The 17,549-nt window shown below is 38.2% G+C and overlaps 1 protein-coding gene across 1 annotated transcript in view; it reads left to right on the top strand.

Moving 5' to 3' along the window:
* Positions 1–17,075, top strand: part of VEPH1 (ventricular zone expressed PH domain containing 1) — a 213,508-nt gene extending 196,433 nt beyond the window's left edge. The window contains exons 13-14 of the mRNA XM_081086676.1: positions 11,708–11,844; positions 15,988–17,075. Coding sequence (XP_080942802.1) covers positions 11,708–11,844; positions 15,988–16,224 — 374 coding nt within the window. The 3' untranslated portion in view covers positions 16,225–17,075. The remainder of the gene's footprint in view (positions 1–11,707; positions 11,845–15,987) is intronic.
* Positions 17,076–17,549: the final 474 nt, after the last annotated feature.

Raw genomic sequence — 17,549 nt, 5'->3', positions numbered from 1 at the left:
CATATAAACAATATCTTCTTAAATAAGTTATTTTCAAAGATATTATAACATCATTTTATTTCACGGAGAGTAAGGTATTGTGGGTGTATGCATATAATCAAATACACACAGAGTGTGATGGTGTATATGTCATACATAAACTTTCCAGTGCAGACATTGTAAAACTTCTATTTATTGCCAAAATGGTTTGAGGCCACAACCACAACAGATAGAACTTGTGTTAAATAATTCCATAAAAACATTATAGATAGACAATGCCTTAGAATGCACAGGCAGGTGGGAAAATGGCTAAGATATTCTCAACTTGTACAACCCAAACAAAATGACCCTCCTTATCACAGACCTGGTGCCAGTATGTCCGATCTGTGTTTTGCCATGTAAGGAAAACTATATAATGCACAGGCAATGTGGGAAAGCACTCAACATTTTAAACTTTCTAAAATCCTAAAGCCAGATGTTGCCCATAATCCCCATCCATGAGATCCTATCAATGGGACGACAACATGGGACCAACATGGGAAATGTGTGTGCAGCCTTTTCTTATTCAAAGGTCGATTCTAAGATTGAACAATTATTTCCATTCATTTCCACCATTCCTGCTCTTTTCTGATGGGTCCCTGTCAGTCATTACTTGGTAAGTGTGTGCCAATCTTCTTTTACATCTTCTCATAAAAGCACAGAGGTGGCCAAGATTACTTCTCAGAACTACTGAAACTAAAAAGGTTACTTTCTTGGCAAGTGACTTTAGAATTTTTGTTTCACTGATGACACAGTAAATAAGCCAAATCCCACAAACATTGATTCTGAGCATTTTTCCCCCTGTAACTCTGTTGACTTAAGCCAAGAATATGTGTATGATCTTGTTCTACTACCTCATTTTTTAATTTCATGCAAAGGCCATAACAATTTTTGCAAATATTTTTTAAATATATTTTTATTGATTTCAGAGAGGAAGGGAGAGGGAGAAAGAGATAGAAACATCAATGTTGAGAGAGTCACTGATCGGCTGCCTCCTGCATGCCCCCTACAAAGGATCGAGCCCACAACCCCGGGCATATCCCTTGATGGGAATTGAACCCTGGACCACTTAGCCCACAGGCTGAGGCTCTATCCACTGAGCAAAACCCACTAGGGCAACAATTTTATTACCACCATTGGTTTTGCAGTTTTACTATTTTATATATTATATGATCAATTACTGTGATTTATCATGAGGCTTCCATCATATCCTAGAAGTTCCTAAGTTCCAGTATAATTGCCTGGGGATCTTGTTAAGAAGGGTGGATCCCTCACCATATCCAAAAATTGTGATTCAGGAGGTTTGGAGTGGTGCCTTGGAATGTGCCTTTTAATAAGCCAGCAGTTAATTCCAATGTAGGTGGCCCTCAGAACAGAGTTTGAAACGATTGCTCTACAGACTTACAAAATAGTAGTCCTGGGGCTTTTTAGATCAATATTTCAGTGATTGATAGAGAAGCCAAGAAAGCATATTACATTTTGATGGGCATGAAATGATCGAGAAAGGAAGACATTCAATCACATGTAAAAGTGCCCTCAAAGGTCTGCTTTCAAATTGAGTTTGTCTGTAGCATTTTGGACCCACAGCATCTTGTAGGATGTTACAAAATCTATGCTTCCTCATTTATTCACTACTGACAAGGTATGGCACGCTAAAACACTGCCTGGATATTCATAACAAACATGCCATTCACTACGATCCTTAGTGATTTCAAAAACCACAGACGCTCAGTCTGCTAAATGTGGCTCCCATGACCTCCTCATTTAATATTGCTTCTATCCCTCTTTAAGCATATTCTCTGCAATCACAGTTGGCTTTATTACAACTGGCACACTCACACACAAATCAGTAAAACCATGGAAGGAAATTAAAGTAAATTTGAGACTCTCAATACATACAAAGAAATTCCCCACAGACTATATAGGAGTTGTAAGTCCCAGAAGCAGGGATTTCAGGGGCGGGGCGGGGGGGGGGGGGAGGGGGGATGTTAAGACATATTTTCCCTCAATTTTTATTTAAAAATTACGTATTTGATATTTATAACTTTTCTTTCAGAATATGTCTTCTTCTGAAGGTATCTTTGTCAGTAAAGAGTATTTAAGAATTCAAATATCATAAATTAGATTCATGACAAGGTCAATTATGGGGTATTCATGCACAATGCAATACTTTCAAGCCAAAGTTGCATAGGCTGGGAAATATACAGTAGAAGTAATTTCTGAGTCTGGAAGTCAGTGTGCAATGTGAATAGTAGTTATGTGGGGGTCACCATCTACTGTCATAAGAACAAGCAGGAAATCTGGAGGAAAAGGGAGAACCACAGGTAGAGTGAAAAACATTCTCAACGCAGCCCAATCCATTATTGGGTTGGCTTGAAAATGGAAGTCTTGGTGAATAAAAGGACCAATTACTCAAAAACAAGAGCTTATCGCCTTTTGAGGACCTTGAATTGCCTGTCACACCTTAAGTTCAAAGCCTGAAGTCCTTGAACCTTGAAAGGGTTCTTGTCTCATGCTGAATTCTCTCACTATGCCTAAGGCTTTCATTATGTTCCCTTACATTCTAGATTGGAGGGAGAGATGGGTTTTATCCAAGAATCACGAGGATATGGTGTTTTTAAAATCTAAGTGTTCATGTTGATAATGCTCATGATCATGATTATAGTAGCACCTTTATGGTGCTTTTATGTGACTTTAATGATGGTGGGTGAAGTCCACTGGGGTTACATGGCTTCAACTGCAAAATTCAGGCTGAACTTCAGCCCCAACTCACCACCTTGGCTGTGTGCTCTACAGCAGTGAACAGCCTGCACAGCCGTTCATGGTGGCCCTGCTGTTAACCATGGCAGCTCTAGAGAGGAGGAGGCTAAAGCTCAGTGCAGTTAAATAACTTGCACAAGACCAGTCAGCTGTTAGGTGGCAGGCTCTGGACTTCAACTGAACTAAAACTACAGGCCTCTACCAGAAAAATGTTTTTGGTTCAGCCCTATATGATCTATTGTAATAAGGACTAAACATGAATTAAAACAAACCATATTTCAATAAATTATAGTTGGATAAAGACAGTCAGAATTGCAAGCAATCTTAGAACAAGGTAGAACAAGTTGCATACGCTGGGAAATATACAGTAGAAGTAATTTCTGAGTCTGGAAGTCAGTGTGCAATGTGAATAGTAGTTATGTGGGGGTCACCATCTTCTGTCATAAGAACAAGCAGGAAATCTGGAGGAAAAGGGAGAACCACAGGTACAGTGAAAAACATTCTCAACGCAGAATTGTTGAATTCTTATACTCCGTGTATAACTACAGACGTTATTATCTTTCATTACGCTACATTACAAAGTTTTAGGTTCCACTTCGCATGATGTCCAATGATCATGAGGATTGGTCTCCTGATTCTCACTCCTCATCCCTTGCTCTCAAGTCCCACCAAATTCCATCACATAGAATGAGTGATAATTCCTAAAATACATTTGATGCCCCCTCTCTCAGCATTGACCCTTTGCATATGATTTCCCCCCCCCCCCACACACACACACAAGAATACCCTTCCTTCCTTTATGTGCAAAACTGCTCTTTGTCCCTCATAGTTCAGCTCAGTCAACATTGGTCCCAGGAGGTTTTCCTGCTTCCTACACCCTAGTTTAGAATACATGCCTCTCCTGTTTGTTCCAGTCCCCCTTATCTCTGGCTTTTGGGATACCAGCAAAAGATAAGAGAGAAAAGCCTGGCTGGAGTGGCTCAGTTGGTTGAGCATTGGCCCATGAACCGAAAGATCACTGGTTCAATTCCTGGGCAGGGTATACGCCTGGGTGGTGGGCTCGATCTCAGGTTGTGGGGCTGCAAGAGGCACCTAATCGATGTTTCTCTCTCCCTCTGCCTTCCTCTCGCTCTAAAATCAATAAAAACATATTTTAAATAAATGAATAAAATAAAAGCATGTCCTGGGGGGAGGATTAAAAAATAATAATAATTTTAAAAATAGAAAAGAGAGAGAAGGAGAAGCATGAGGCCCAGCTTCCTCTCTGCTTGGTCGCTGCAGGTTGACTGTGTCCTCCACCCATGGCCACAGCTCCTGTCAGGCAGCACCCTCCACCCAGGTCTGCCTCTGGGCGCTAATTGTCCTCTCCCTTTTCCTTCTCAGGCAAATGATTGTTTATTATGCCTCCTCATAGTTTCTGGGCCCAGAGTAGCATGGTGCTTTTCCTATATATTTCCCACATCTATGCAAATAGTCCCTTTATTAACTCGCCATATTTACCAACCTGAGGTGCCATCTATCTCCTGCCAGGATCCTGCATGGAGCATAGCTGATACCATCTAGTAGCTGTGCTGACTGGACCTTCACAGGCCTTGGGCCCCTCCATCCTTGAAAAAGCAAGGTCCTCCCTCATGGGGCTTCAGAAGAACTTTAAAATAAAGCCCAGTATGACCTCCCCATGGCCATTTGATAGCCAGTCTCTTCCTGGATCTTGCATCTAGGAATTATGAATCACCCTCATATCCTCAGCCTTCAGCGCATCACTGTGCCCCAACACAACTGCTTTATGACTTACTTGTGAGTTCATTCGTTCTTCCAGCTTCTTTAGGTGTTTTTGTTCTTTTTCATGTGCTTTCCCTCACATATCCCTCTTGTTACCTCAGTCCTTTTCTGCGCTCTTTCTAGAATATGCTTTCTCCCTTCTTCAGCAGGGGCCTGGCTCTCATGTTACCTCCTCACAGCTAGAAGTAGAATTTCCTTTCTCCAAGTGCTATAATGCTTGGCTTTTACTTCTCCAGTGGCATTCACCAGACTCTATATTAAGCTGGAGAATTTGTAAAATACTTTATCTCCACAAGATGATAAATTCAAGCTCCCGCTAAGCTGGGCTTTATTACCCCTCAGATCCAAACACAGTGCCTTACAGCTTATCTGTGCCCAAAAGTATGCATAAGATGATTGGGTGGTTGAGAGATAAATAGATGCCTATTCTTTATTGCTTTATTCCTCCTACAGTGGGGTTTCTGAGCTTTAAGGTATCTGTTTGATATTATTTCATTCTTATTCACCAACTTCATGTTGAGTAAGATTAACACCTTCAAAATTCATCTTTTATCAACATAAATATTTTCAACACTTGGTGCACAAAAGAAATACAAGTACTGTATAAACATGTGCATTAGCATTCTGAAAGACTTTTATGTTGAGAAACATGATAACAGCTTGAGGTCCAATAGCACTAAAGAATTCAGTTTAATATTCCATAGTTCTTTCAGCCAACTGATAATTAAGGAAAGGAACCGATCCAGCTTGGTAGAGAATGTCTTAGCCAAATTGTGGTGCTTTGAATGGAAGAATGTGCTAATTGACAAGTGAGAAAATATTTAAATATCCTGTATGCATTACCTGCAAACAAGGTAGTTTTAAACACATACTCATTCCCTCAAAGTCTCATTCTACATCGTATTTTTCAAATGAAATATGATCATCCTTAGAAAGAATTAGTTCCATGTTTTAGGCATGAAGAGACTGTAATATCATATGAGAATCATTGCTTACAAAGGACTGCTATGGGCAACAGACCTATTAAAATGACACATGGTCAGTCATGCATATGCTAGACAAATTGAAAAACATAAGACATGAGATAGCAGCTGGAAAAAATTTTAAGTCTTTTCTTTTTTTGCCTCTTGAAATATTTTTAAGTTAATCCTACAGCTACAAATAACCTGGCTTTTACAGAAGTATCTAAAGCTAACTCTGATGCCTAAATTAGAGCCCTCACATGTAGCTATGTGAGAGTTCCTAAAACCCTTTCCACAGACTTTTAAGTCTTTGCTTAGCAGCATTTCTCTATAGTCCTTCTTCCTTTGTTCTCAAGGAAGACTATTGCTTTGTCTTGAGTGCTTCGCTGTCATTATGGCCAAGCGGGTATGTGGGCATGATGACCCACCCTTACCTTGTCTCAAACAACTCCTTCAACTACTTTGCCAAGTGCTCCTCACAAACTGTTGACACATACTCCTCAAGTGAAACATTTGGGCCTACCTTGAGGAGAAATACTTGTAGCTAATCTCCTATGTGCCTAAATATTACCTAAATCAATCATGGTTTCAAATCAGCTCAGGTCTCATGGTTATCTCAAATGCTTCTTTGAGTAAATATGGAAAACTAAGACAGGAAAAATGTCCTGTTAGTAAATGACATTGCCTTAAATCATCTTTCCATGAAAACCGTGGAAGAAAGCAGTGTGATTACAAATTGTGAAGTAAAGTCTTTAATGAAAGTAGTGACAGGGGGTGGGGGGAGTGCTCTGCCACCTACCTAGTGTCCTCACATAAATGTCTTTGTTTTGACTTCGATCTCTCAACATTCTTGTTAAGCGGGAGAGAGCTATTATTATGTCTTCATTGTTGATCAGAAAACTGTAGTTGAGAAGACTCAAATCTAACTCTTCTGAAATTTTCTTTTAAAACCCTTGAATATTATAATTAAGTTAGCAAATTTTTTTTCTAGTTTGAAAGCATGGAAATGGTGTTAAATTTTTTTAAAAATCTAGCCCTATCCAGTTTTGCTCAGTGGATAGAGCATCGGCCTATGGACTGAAGGGTCCCAGGTTGGATTCCAGTCAAGGGCACATTCCTGGATTTCCGGCTGGATCCCCAGTGTGGAGCATGCGGGAGGCAGCCAATCAATGATTCTCTCTCATCATGGATGTTTCTATCTCTCTCTCCCTCTCCCTTTCTCTCTCAAATCAATAAAAGATAGATAGATAGATAGATAGATAGATAGATAGATAGATGATAGATAGATAGATTGATTTTTAATTTAAGCTATTTTGGTTTGAGTTTTTTTATTGCTGGTTTGTTGTTTCCTGTTTTTCTCCTCTTGGATCTGCTCTTGGACCTTTCCTTCCTCTTCCCAGAAAGGCCACTGTGCCCTTCATTCTGCCTCAACAGCACCCTGTGAGGAAACACTCATTGAACACACAGCCCAGGCGGACACTGTGTGAGGCAGCTCCTGCTCTTGGGAAAGCATAGCACCTGGAGAAGGGCTGTGTCCTAAGTGCTCCACCTGAGGTGACTTTACCTGAAGTAGGACCAGAAGTAACTGCAGATAGGCTGCACAAAGGAAGCTCCTTGCTTATGGAAAATTTAAATTTGCAAAGAATATTACTAACTTCAAGAATGGTCTAATTCAGATGATGCAAATACTAATAAAACAAAGCAGAACATAAATCATTTTTTCTTTAATTCTAATTGTTTAAAGTATTATATAAGTCTGCTTTTTCTCCCATTGACTTCTCCCCACCCCCACTCCCACCTGCCCCCCCCCCCAGCCCGCCCCCAGCACATGCCTTCACCCCGCTAGTGTCTGTGTCCATTGGTTATGCTCATATGCAGGCATACAAGTCCTTTGGTTGATCTCTTACCCATCCTCACCCTGTCTTCCCTCTTAGGTTGGATGGTCTATTTGATACTTGTATGACTCGGGCTCTATTTTGTTCATCAGTTTATGTTGTTCATTATATCCCACAAATAAGTGAGATCATGTGTTATTTATCTTTCTCTGACTGGCTTATTTCACTTAGCATAATGCTCCACAGGTCCATCCATGCTGTTGCAAGATAAGAGTTCTTTTTTACAGCAGCATAGTATTCCATTGTGTAGATGTACCACTGTTTTTTAACCCACTCACCTGCTGATGGGCACTTAGGCTGTTTCCAAATCTTAGATATTGTAAAGTGTGCTGCTATGAACATAGGAGTGCATATATCCTTTCTGATTGGGTAAAATATATCTGATTTCTCAGGATATATTCCTAGAAGTGGGATTACTGGGTCAAATGGAAGTTCCATTTACAATTTTTTGAGGAAACTCCATACTGTTTTCCAAAGTGGCTGCACCAGTCTGCATTCCCACCAGCAGTGAAGGAGGGTTTCTCCACATCCTCTCCAGCACTTGTTGTTTGTTGATTTGTTGGTGATAGCCATTCTGATAGGTGTGAGATGGTACCTCATTGTCATTTTTACTAGTATTTGCATCTCTCAGATGATTAGTTATTTTGAGCATGTTTTCATATGTCTCTCAGCCTGCTGTATGTCCACTTTCAAAAAGTGTTTATTTAAGTCCTTTGCCCATTGTTTGATTGATTGTTTATCTTCCTTTTGTTAAGATTTATGAATTCTGTATAAATTTTGGAAATTAAACCCTTATTGGAGATAACATTGGCAAATATGTTCTCCCATGCAGTGGGCTTTCTTGTTGTTTTGTTGATGGTTATTTTGCTGTGCAGAAACTTTTTTTTTTTTTTTTGAGTACTTTAACACTAGCTAGGTTCTTTTTTGACTTTTTATTTATTTTTTATTTTTATTTTTACTTATTGATTAAGTTATTAAATATGTGTCTTTATCCCCATGTTACCCCCATCCCAGAAACTTTTTATTTTGATGTAGTCCCATTTGTTTATTTTCTCCTTAGTTTCCATTGTCCTAGGAGCTGTACCAGTAAAAATATTGCTACGACATATGTCTGATATTTTGCTGCCTGTGATTCTTCTAAGATTTTTATGGTTTCCCATCTTACGTTTAAGTCCTTTATCCATTTTGAGTTTATTTTTGTGCATGGTGTAAGTTGGTGGTCTAGTTTCATTTTTCTTTTTCTTTTTTTCATGTATCTGTCCAATTTTCCCAAAATCATTTATTGAAGAGACTGTCTTGACTCCATTGTATGCTCTTGCCTCCTTTGTCAAATATTAACTGAGCATAGTGGTTTGGAACAATTTCTGGGTTCTCTATTCTATTCCATTGGTCTATATGTCTGTTCTTGTGCCAGTACCAGCCAGTTTTGAGAACAGTGGCTTTGTAATATAGCTTGATATCTGGTATTATGATCCCCCCAACTTTTTTCTTCTTTCTCGGGGTTGCTGCTGCTATTCAGGGTCTTTTTTATTCCAGATGAATTTTTGGAGAGTGTGTTCTACGTCTGTGAAATATGCCATTGGTATTTTAATGGGGATTGCACTGAATCTATAGATTACTTTGGGTAGTATAGACATTTTAGTGATGTTGCTTCTACCAATCCATGAACATGGTATATTCTTCCATTTGTTTATGTCTTCCTCTATCTCTTTTTTCAGTGTCTTGTAGTTTTCTGAGTGCAGGTCTTTTACCTCCTTAGTTAAGTTTATTCCTAGGCATCTTAATTTTTTTTGTTGCAGTGGTAAATGGGATTGTTTTTTAAGTTTCTCTTTCTGTGAGCTCATTATTGGTGTATAAGAAAGCCATAAATTTCTGGGTGTTAATTTTGTATCCTGCTACATTGGCAAATTCATTTATTAAGTCTAGTTGTTTTTTGATGGAATCAAAAAACATAGGGTTTTCTATGTACAATATCATGTCATCTATGAATAATGACAGTTTTACTTCTTTTCCAATTTGGATGCCTTTTATTTCTTCTTCTTGTCTGATCACTATAGCTAGCACTTCCAGTGCTATGTCAAACAGGAGTGGTGAAAGTGGGCAGCCCTGTCTTGTTCCTGTTCTTGGGGAAAATGGTTTTAGTTTTTGCCCATTGAGTATGATGTTGGCTGTAGGTTTGTTATATAAGGCTTTTATTATGTTGAGGTATGATCCTTCTATTCCCACTTTGCTGAGAGTTCTTATCAAGAAAGGGTGTTGGATTTTGTCAAATGCTCTTTCTGCATCAATGGATATGATTATGTGATTTTTATCTCTCAATTTGTTTATGTGATATATCATGTTTATTGATTTGTGGATATTGTACTATCCTTGCATCCATAAATCATTTTCTTGATGTGATTGTCAATACTTCCTGGGTTCCTGCTTTCCTGGGCTCTGTTATGCACAATACTAACCACCGTGAAGTTTCTCAGAGGATGGGAGACGCTTCTCAACACTGATGTCTCAGATCAAGTGTCACCTGGAATGTCCAAGCTCTTTTCTGATGACTTAAACGCATGTGCACCAACCCCAAGTCAATCACTCTCTATTCTATTTTTATCATATATATATTTGATATGTATTTTCCATTTATAGCCTTAATTTGGGATTGACAATGAGACATCTAATTGAATACTTTTCAGACAAGGAACAATGCCAAACTAGCCTCATTAGAACTTTGTTTGTGAAAGCTACATACTTCATTATTCTTACTTTGAAAATGCAGTCAAGATGAACAAATCTTCCTCTGAGATACTTATTTGATCTAAATTAGAAAAGGGAAATGGTAGGGTAGGAAAGATACAGTCAAACAAGCATTGTCCAAATTTTCAAGTGATAGAAAATATGTCATTCCTTTCAAATTGCTGTGAAAATTGAACATAAATCGACAGAAGTAAATTTTGTCATACACCCCAGAAATTAGATGCTTTTATATAAATTTAAGAAGTGAATTTAATGTAATTATTAAAAGAAATTAAATTCCTCCATTCAACATCTAACCTTCTGACATGGTAACACATAATTCTATGATTATGTGTAATAATAATGTAATGATAAACACTGTACTTCGACTCTAATTAATCTGTTCAGTCAACACATATTTATAGACTTCCTGTTATTTGCCAGGCACTGTGTTAAAAGCCTGGTGATGCAACAGTGATGAAAGCAGGGACACTGCCCTCAGGGAGCTTTCAGTTGGATGGGGGAAAAAGACATTCATTAGATCAGTGGTTCTCAACCTGTGGGTCGCTACCCCTTTGGGGGTCGAATGACCCTTTCACAGGGGTCGCCTAAGACCATTGGAAAACACATATATAATTACATATTGTTTTTGTGATTACTCACTATGCTTTAATTATGTTCAATTTGTAACAATGAAAATACATCCTGCATATCAGATATTTACATCACGATTCATAACAGTAGCAAAATTACAGTTATGAAGCAGGAACGAAAATAATTTTATGGTTGGGGTCACCACAACATGAGGAACTGTATTAAAGGGCCGCGACATTAGGAAGGTTGAGAACCACTGCATTAGATAAACACCACTAACCATCTACAGATGATGATGCCTGCTATAAAAGAATCATGCCAGATGCTCTGGGAACATATAACATGCAAAGCCACTCTGGTCTGGGTTTTAGGAAGGTCTACCAAAGGAAGCAACATTGGAGTTGAAAAATGCATTATTGGTTGTTAACCAGGCAAAGATGGGAGTGTGGCGGGTGAAGAGAGAGTATGTGGGTTCCAGAGGGTGGAAATATCCTGTTCAAAAGAACTGGGTAAATTTGCCTTTGCAGCTGCTACGGCTTTTAGGAAAACATGTCTTTTTGGAGTAGTGTGTTGACTTTTGCTGCCAAATAGCTAAATGTATGTGTTTTGTGATTATTTATGAAGTTATATTTCTCAGCGGTTCATGTGAACAGAATATCATGAAACAAAGTATTACGAAGCACAGAAAGCTGGCTATCTGGATCAACCTTAGAAACTGCTAACCAGATGCTCTTTTTGTGAACCATATTTCTTTTGAAAATCTCTATGAGGTCTTTCAACACTTTCCCATCATCTAAACTGTGCATCCTTTCAGGGACAAAGGGAGAAAGGTTAACCAAATTCATAATTTATCAGCCCACTTTCCAAATATGCTTTACTGGGTTCTGGTTCCCTGGACAATTCTGACTTTTGATCACTTGCCAAATAACTAATGGAAAATAAATGGCTTGATCAGTCTGTTACCTTCAACAGTTGTAAATCAAGACGGCCAGCCTCTCATAGAAGGGAAACTTAAAGAGAAGCAAGTCAGATGGAAGTTCATCAAAAGGTGGAAAACCCGTTACTTCACACTGGCTGGAAACCAACTTCTGTTTCAAAAAGGAAAGTCTGTAAGTTCCTCTGCTGTTTATTCCACCTGCATTTTTAAAGTCTTGATTTCCACCAAACAGCTAGGTAGGCATTTTGTCTTGGGTTAAATATCAGTATTTTTTTTCCTTCTCTGTGTTACAATTTTACAGTATTATTTTATTACCATGTTCCTTTCACTGCCCATTCTGTTCATTTCTATGTTAGTTGGTTCACTGTCCCTCTTCATTTTATTATGGGAGCTGTTTGTTTGTTTGTTTTTTTAAATATATTTTATTGATTTTTTACAGAGAGGAAGGGAGAGAGATAGAGAGTTAGAAACATCGATGAAAGAGAAACATCGATCCGCTGCCTCCTGCACATCTCCTACTGGGGATATGCCCGCAACCCAGGTACATGCCCTTGACCGGAATCGAACCTGGGACCTTTCAGTCCGCAGGCCGACGCTCTATCCACTGAGCCAAACCAGTTTTGGTGGGGAGCTGTTTTTTGTTGACTTAAGTTTTTAGAAGATAAACTGCTCTTGACTGGAACACCATGCCTTTTGTTTCCCTGCAGATCACCTACGTACATTTATGGCTCATCATATTGACTGATTTCTTTTATAGTTACAGGTTTTATTTAGAGGTGGGGACTGAAGGAAGGGGAACCATAGACAGGGAGGAAGAAAAAAAGGCTGGTCTATTTTAAATTACTTTTGAAATCACCAAAGTTTAATTTGATTAGAAAAAAAATGTTATCTTTCATTCAGTGAATGAATAAAATGGGATTCTAAAAGAATCAATAAATATTCATTTAATAGAATTTTCCATCTGAACAAGGATGCTGAGTAAATATCTGTATTCTGAATTTTCAGGGGGAAACCTATTAACAATGTAAAGTTTTCCCCTTCTTTTCAAATCAGATTTATTATCCTTCAACTCTACTCAATCAGGATCAGGGAAATAAAATCTTGACCTACTTCTTGGCTACACTGAAAAATAATAATAATAATAATAATAATAATAATAATAATAATAGCAGCTCATCAGAGCTCACATGCAACACTGGATTGCCTCAAACAATCTTTGAAGTCAGCACTTTTATTATTGCCATTTCACAGAAGGGGAAACAAGGCTCAAAGAGATGGTTGGCTTGACCAGAGACAGAGCCAGTAAGGTAAAGAGGGTGAAACTGGAGTCAGGCTTGGGCAGCATGACACCAAACATGTTCTTAAGTGAGTACTTAGCCCTGCTTCCCTATACACTTAAACAGAGTTCCAGTGGCAAAGCAAACTGCATCTGAATTAATTAATGAAAGGTCTTAAATTACTTAAAAATACAATGCACTGAGAACATACGCACTATATTTTTAGAGTGCTCATTATAAAATTTATTTATTACCCAAGAGAATCAAATATGGTGTAGCTGAATTTCACAGATTCTGGCCAGTGCTTTTTCAATCTATAAAACCTCATGTTAACTTTTTGAGTAAAAAAAAAAAAAAAGGCTTTGATGACACCTATTCTGAACTCATGTTACTTTCTTCATTTGTATGTATTATAAAATATACAGATGGATTTTTTTGTGGCTGAAGATCTTTTTAAAAGGGAAGTATAGTGTGTGCTCAATCCAGTGGTTCTTAACCTTCCTAATGCCGCAACCCTTTAAGACAGGTCCTCATGTTGTGGTGACCCCCAATTTCATTGTTACAAATTGAACATAATTAAAGCATAGTGATTAATCACAAAAACAATATGTAATTATATATGTGTTTTCCGATGGTCTTAGGCGACCCCTGTGAAAGGGTCGTTCAACCCCCAAAGGGCTCGCGACCCACAGGTTGAGAACCGCTGATTTAGACAGTTATTGGCTGTTTAAAGAAACATTATATTTTTTTTTAGTATAGGCTCACATTTAAAGTGTTAAAAATGGCCATCTGAATTTCCTGTTTTCATATAAAAAGGCAGGAATAGAAGTTAAAATGTAGTGATTTATCAGATCTCTTGAGTCAAAGCAGAGTCGTGCATAAGAGTGTTTTTCCTGAACTCAAATAATGACCTTTATCCTTCTTGATTCAGAGCTTTTTAATAAAGTTTAGAGAAAGAGCTATTTTATAGTTGGCTAACTTGTTTGACATCTTTATCGGAAAATAATGGTTTAACATTCCAGAAACCTGACAAAACATATGGCTCAAATATTGGGAAATAGTATAAGGACCACAGCAAAATCTCCTTCATCCCCAGGGACACAGTAACCTAGCAGTGGTCAGCAGTCTAGCCACATCGTAAAGGCCCTTTCTTGTAAATGAGAAAAAAATGTGCATTTTAAACTAAAAGATTATAGTGTTACTTTCTATTGTTAAGATCTCTGCCAACCAGCTAGGCAATGGTGTCCTTTAACTTCCTGGCCATTTCTATCTTGGTTAATTCACTGTCCTTATTGAAATAACTATGATAACATCTTTTTTTTTATCAGTTCTTTCATTTATCAGTCTCTGTACTGTAGGCTAACTCAAAGAAATACAATTTTATTATGCTCAGATACTGTAAACCACAGTAAGCTGACAAATATTGTCTAGTGCAGATATTTTCCAAGTTTATCCTATATAGCCCCTAAAAGAATTTGGAAAGATCTATATTACCTATAGTATTTTAAGGTGCATCAACACTTTAATCATAAGTTTAAACAGTTTCACAAACTGTAATTTCTGTTGAATTATAAGCATTTTCATTTTAAAATAAAAATATCACATATTTTCTTTAAATGAAACCACTGAAATAAAATACCATAGCAATTTGACACCTAACACTAACCATTTAAAAATTACATAAATTAGTTCTTCTTTAATAAAAATGTTTACATTGTGTCACTTTTCCTTGAAATCATATTTTTGTTCTACCTCTCCCACAGCATTTCACTGTAATGACCCTATCATTTTTCATTGCAATAAAACTATGTATATAAATTGAAATTTAATTTTAATTTCTTGTGACCATCAGTCTCTAAATACCAAGGTTTTATATTTTTCTCTTTTAAAAAAATTATATCATTTATGAAAAGCCGTAAGTATAATACCAAATGTATTATTATATTACTAGTTATTAAACATAAAAAAGTGAAATGCTATTGGAAATACATCACCTAATCAACAATGGGGATTATTGTTGCTTTGTTTAAAGGATGCTTCCCTGACATTAATATTCTGTATTGCTTTTTAAAATTTGTATGATGCTCTTGAGATTTTTCCAAGTTGCATAATACACCATGGAAAGTTTAGGATGAGTGAGAAGGGTATCTTTTCATTGCAAAGTGGAAGAAGGGTGACTGTACAGGAGAGGTGGGAAAGGGGAATTGACAAGATCCTCAACCACAGGTACATTCTCCAGGAGACAAAATGGAGTTAAAGACCTGAAATTGCTTTAAACAAGTATCTGACCCCTTAAAACTATTCATGCTAGCAGACAAATGACGCTTTCAACGTTCCACAGAGTTCAAAAACTGAACTAGTTTGATCTACTTAAACACTGAAACCCTTTTTATTCTATGAATATCTCTTCCTCAGATATAGCACAAAGTAAAATTAAATTCCATGCTTCCCAAATTATCTTAAATTCTGAGTTAATGGTACTCCAAATTGTACTGTTATGTTTTGCTCTATTAATGAAGTTTTAATATTAATAGAAAATGACATAAAATCAAAGAAATATGAATTAAACATTTTCCCCAATCCCAAGGTAGAATTTCTAGAAATTAGCTAACTTGTGCCAATTTATGATACGATAACAAAGGGCCAATTGTTCACTCCTTTCTTGTTCTAATGACCCTTTGAGGCAGGGGTCCTCAAACTTTTTAAACAGGGGGCCAGTTCACTGTACCTCAGATCGTTGGAGGGCCAGACTATAGTTTTAAAAAAAAACTATGAACAAATTCCTCTGCACACAGCACATATCTTATTTTGAAGTAAAAAAACAAAACGGGAACAAATACAATGTTTGTATTTGCATGTGGCCCACGGGCCGTAGTTTGAGGACCCCTGCTTTGAGGCAATGGTGCCCCAAATAACAAAGCCCTTGAGCCATAGGAAGTGAAAGGATTCTGATCCTCTTGGAAAGTCCTCCAGTAGCCAGAGATCTTTCCATGTTCTGGGAGCCAGCTCATGTGTTTTACTTCCCATGTGCATTTCAGAAAGACGATCCTGATGACTCACCAATAGAACTCAGCAAAGTACAGAGCGTGAAGGTTGTGGCCAGAAAACGCAGGGACCGCTCTCTCCCTCGGGCTTTTGAAATCTTCACAGACAATAAAACCTATGTTTTCAAGGCCAAGGATGAGAAGAACGCAGAAGAGTGGCTCCAGTGCATCAATGTGGCAGTTGCCCAAGCAAAAGAGAGAGAAAGTCGAGAGGTGACCACATATCTGTAGGGACTCGCAAGCCGACCTCACACTGACTGTGTACAATGGCATTGCATTATCACTGCCAATGTCAAGAAAAAAAGATAAATTCGCCGAGTCATGTGTTTGTTACTAAATACCAGTGGAACAGTTTTTCCTCCGAAGCAGTACCCAAAAGCGGCAGGATTCCTAGCACATCTTACATCCTAATGGCATTTGCATTAACTTCAGGACATTGGTGTAAGCTAGGATAAGCCTAGGAAACCATTTTCTCCAGCCCCAAATTCTGTGCCACTCCCATTTACACTTGAGATTTTGGGTTTTGCCATTAACCATATGTTTTTTTTAAAGAATTAAGCTGTAGGAAGCAGAATTCTGGGATAACTCCCAATGGCCCACACCCAGTATAACCTTCTCCCCTTGAGTGTGGTAGAACCTGCAACTTGCTTCTAACTAATGGAATATGGCAGAAGAGATAGACTGGTCTCTCTCCTGATTATGTGACATTCTATGGCAAGGGTAAAGAGATTTTGCAGATATGATGAAGGTCCTTAATCGGCTGACCTTGAGGTCATCCAAAGGATATGATCCTGGGTGAGCCTGACCTAATCAGATGAGCCCTTTAAAAGCAAGTCAGAGGCTCTCTCTCACTGGCCTGGAATAAGCAAGCTGCTATGAGTCCTGCAGCTTCAAGGAAATGAACTTTGCCAGCAACCAGTGAGCCTGGAAGAGGATCCCCAGCCTCGTGTAAGAGCCCAGCCACCTTGACTGCACCTTGACCGCAGCTTTGCAAACCCTGGGCAGAGGACCCAGCTGAGCCCTGCTTGGACTCCTGAACCACAGAAACTTCGAGATAATAAATATGTGCTTTTTTAAGTTGCCAAGTGTGTGCTGATTTGTTATGTAGCAGTAGATCACTAATACAAAAGCAAACTTGGACTATACATAAAGGATCAATTTTTCCTAGAAACTTACTAACTGTGTGATTTAGCATAGAAACCCAGAGAAAAATTACAAGTAGTCGATACCCTTAATTAATCCTTGACCACTGCTAACTCACTAGGACGGGAAGTAGAAAAGAGGCCAATGGAGGAAGGAAACGATTCACTTTTAACATATAAACTTTGAGGTATTGTGAGACACAGAAGTTATGACAAGTGGGACATGGAGTTCTGGAGGTCAAAAGTTGGCCTTTATGGATATACAGATGGTCACTGAACATGTGGAATTAGATGAAAGTACTCAGGGTGAGCAAGACAAAAGACCTTCTAAGGCAGTGGTTCTCAACCTTCTGGCCCTTTAAATATAGCTCCTCATGTTGTGACCCAACCATAAAATTATTTTCGTTGCTACTT

The sequence above is a fragment of the Myotis nattereri genome, assembly GCF_964212035.1.
Source record: "Myotis nattereri genome assembly, chromosome: 3".
Classification (NCBI taxonomy): Eukaryota; Metazoa; Chordata; class Mammalia; order Chiroptera; family Vespertilionidae; genus Myotis; species Myotis nattereri.
The sequence above is the reverse complement of the archived record's forward strand: the minus strand, read 5'-3'. Positions and strand labels throughout refer to the sequence as shown.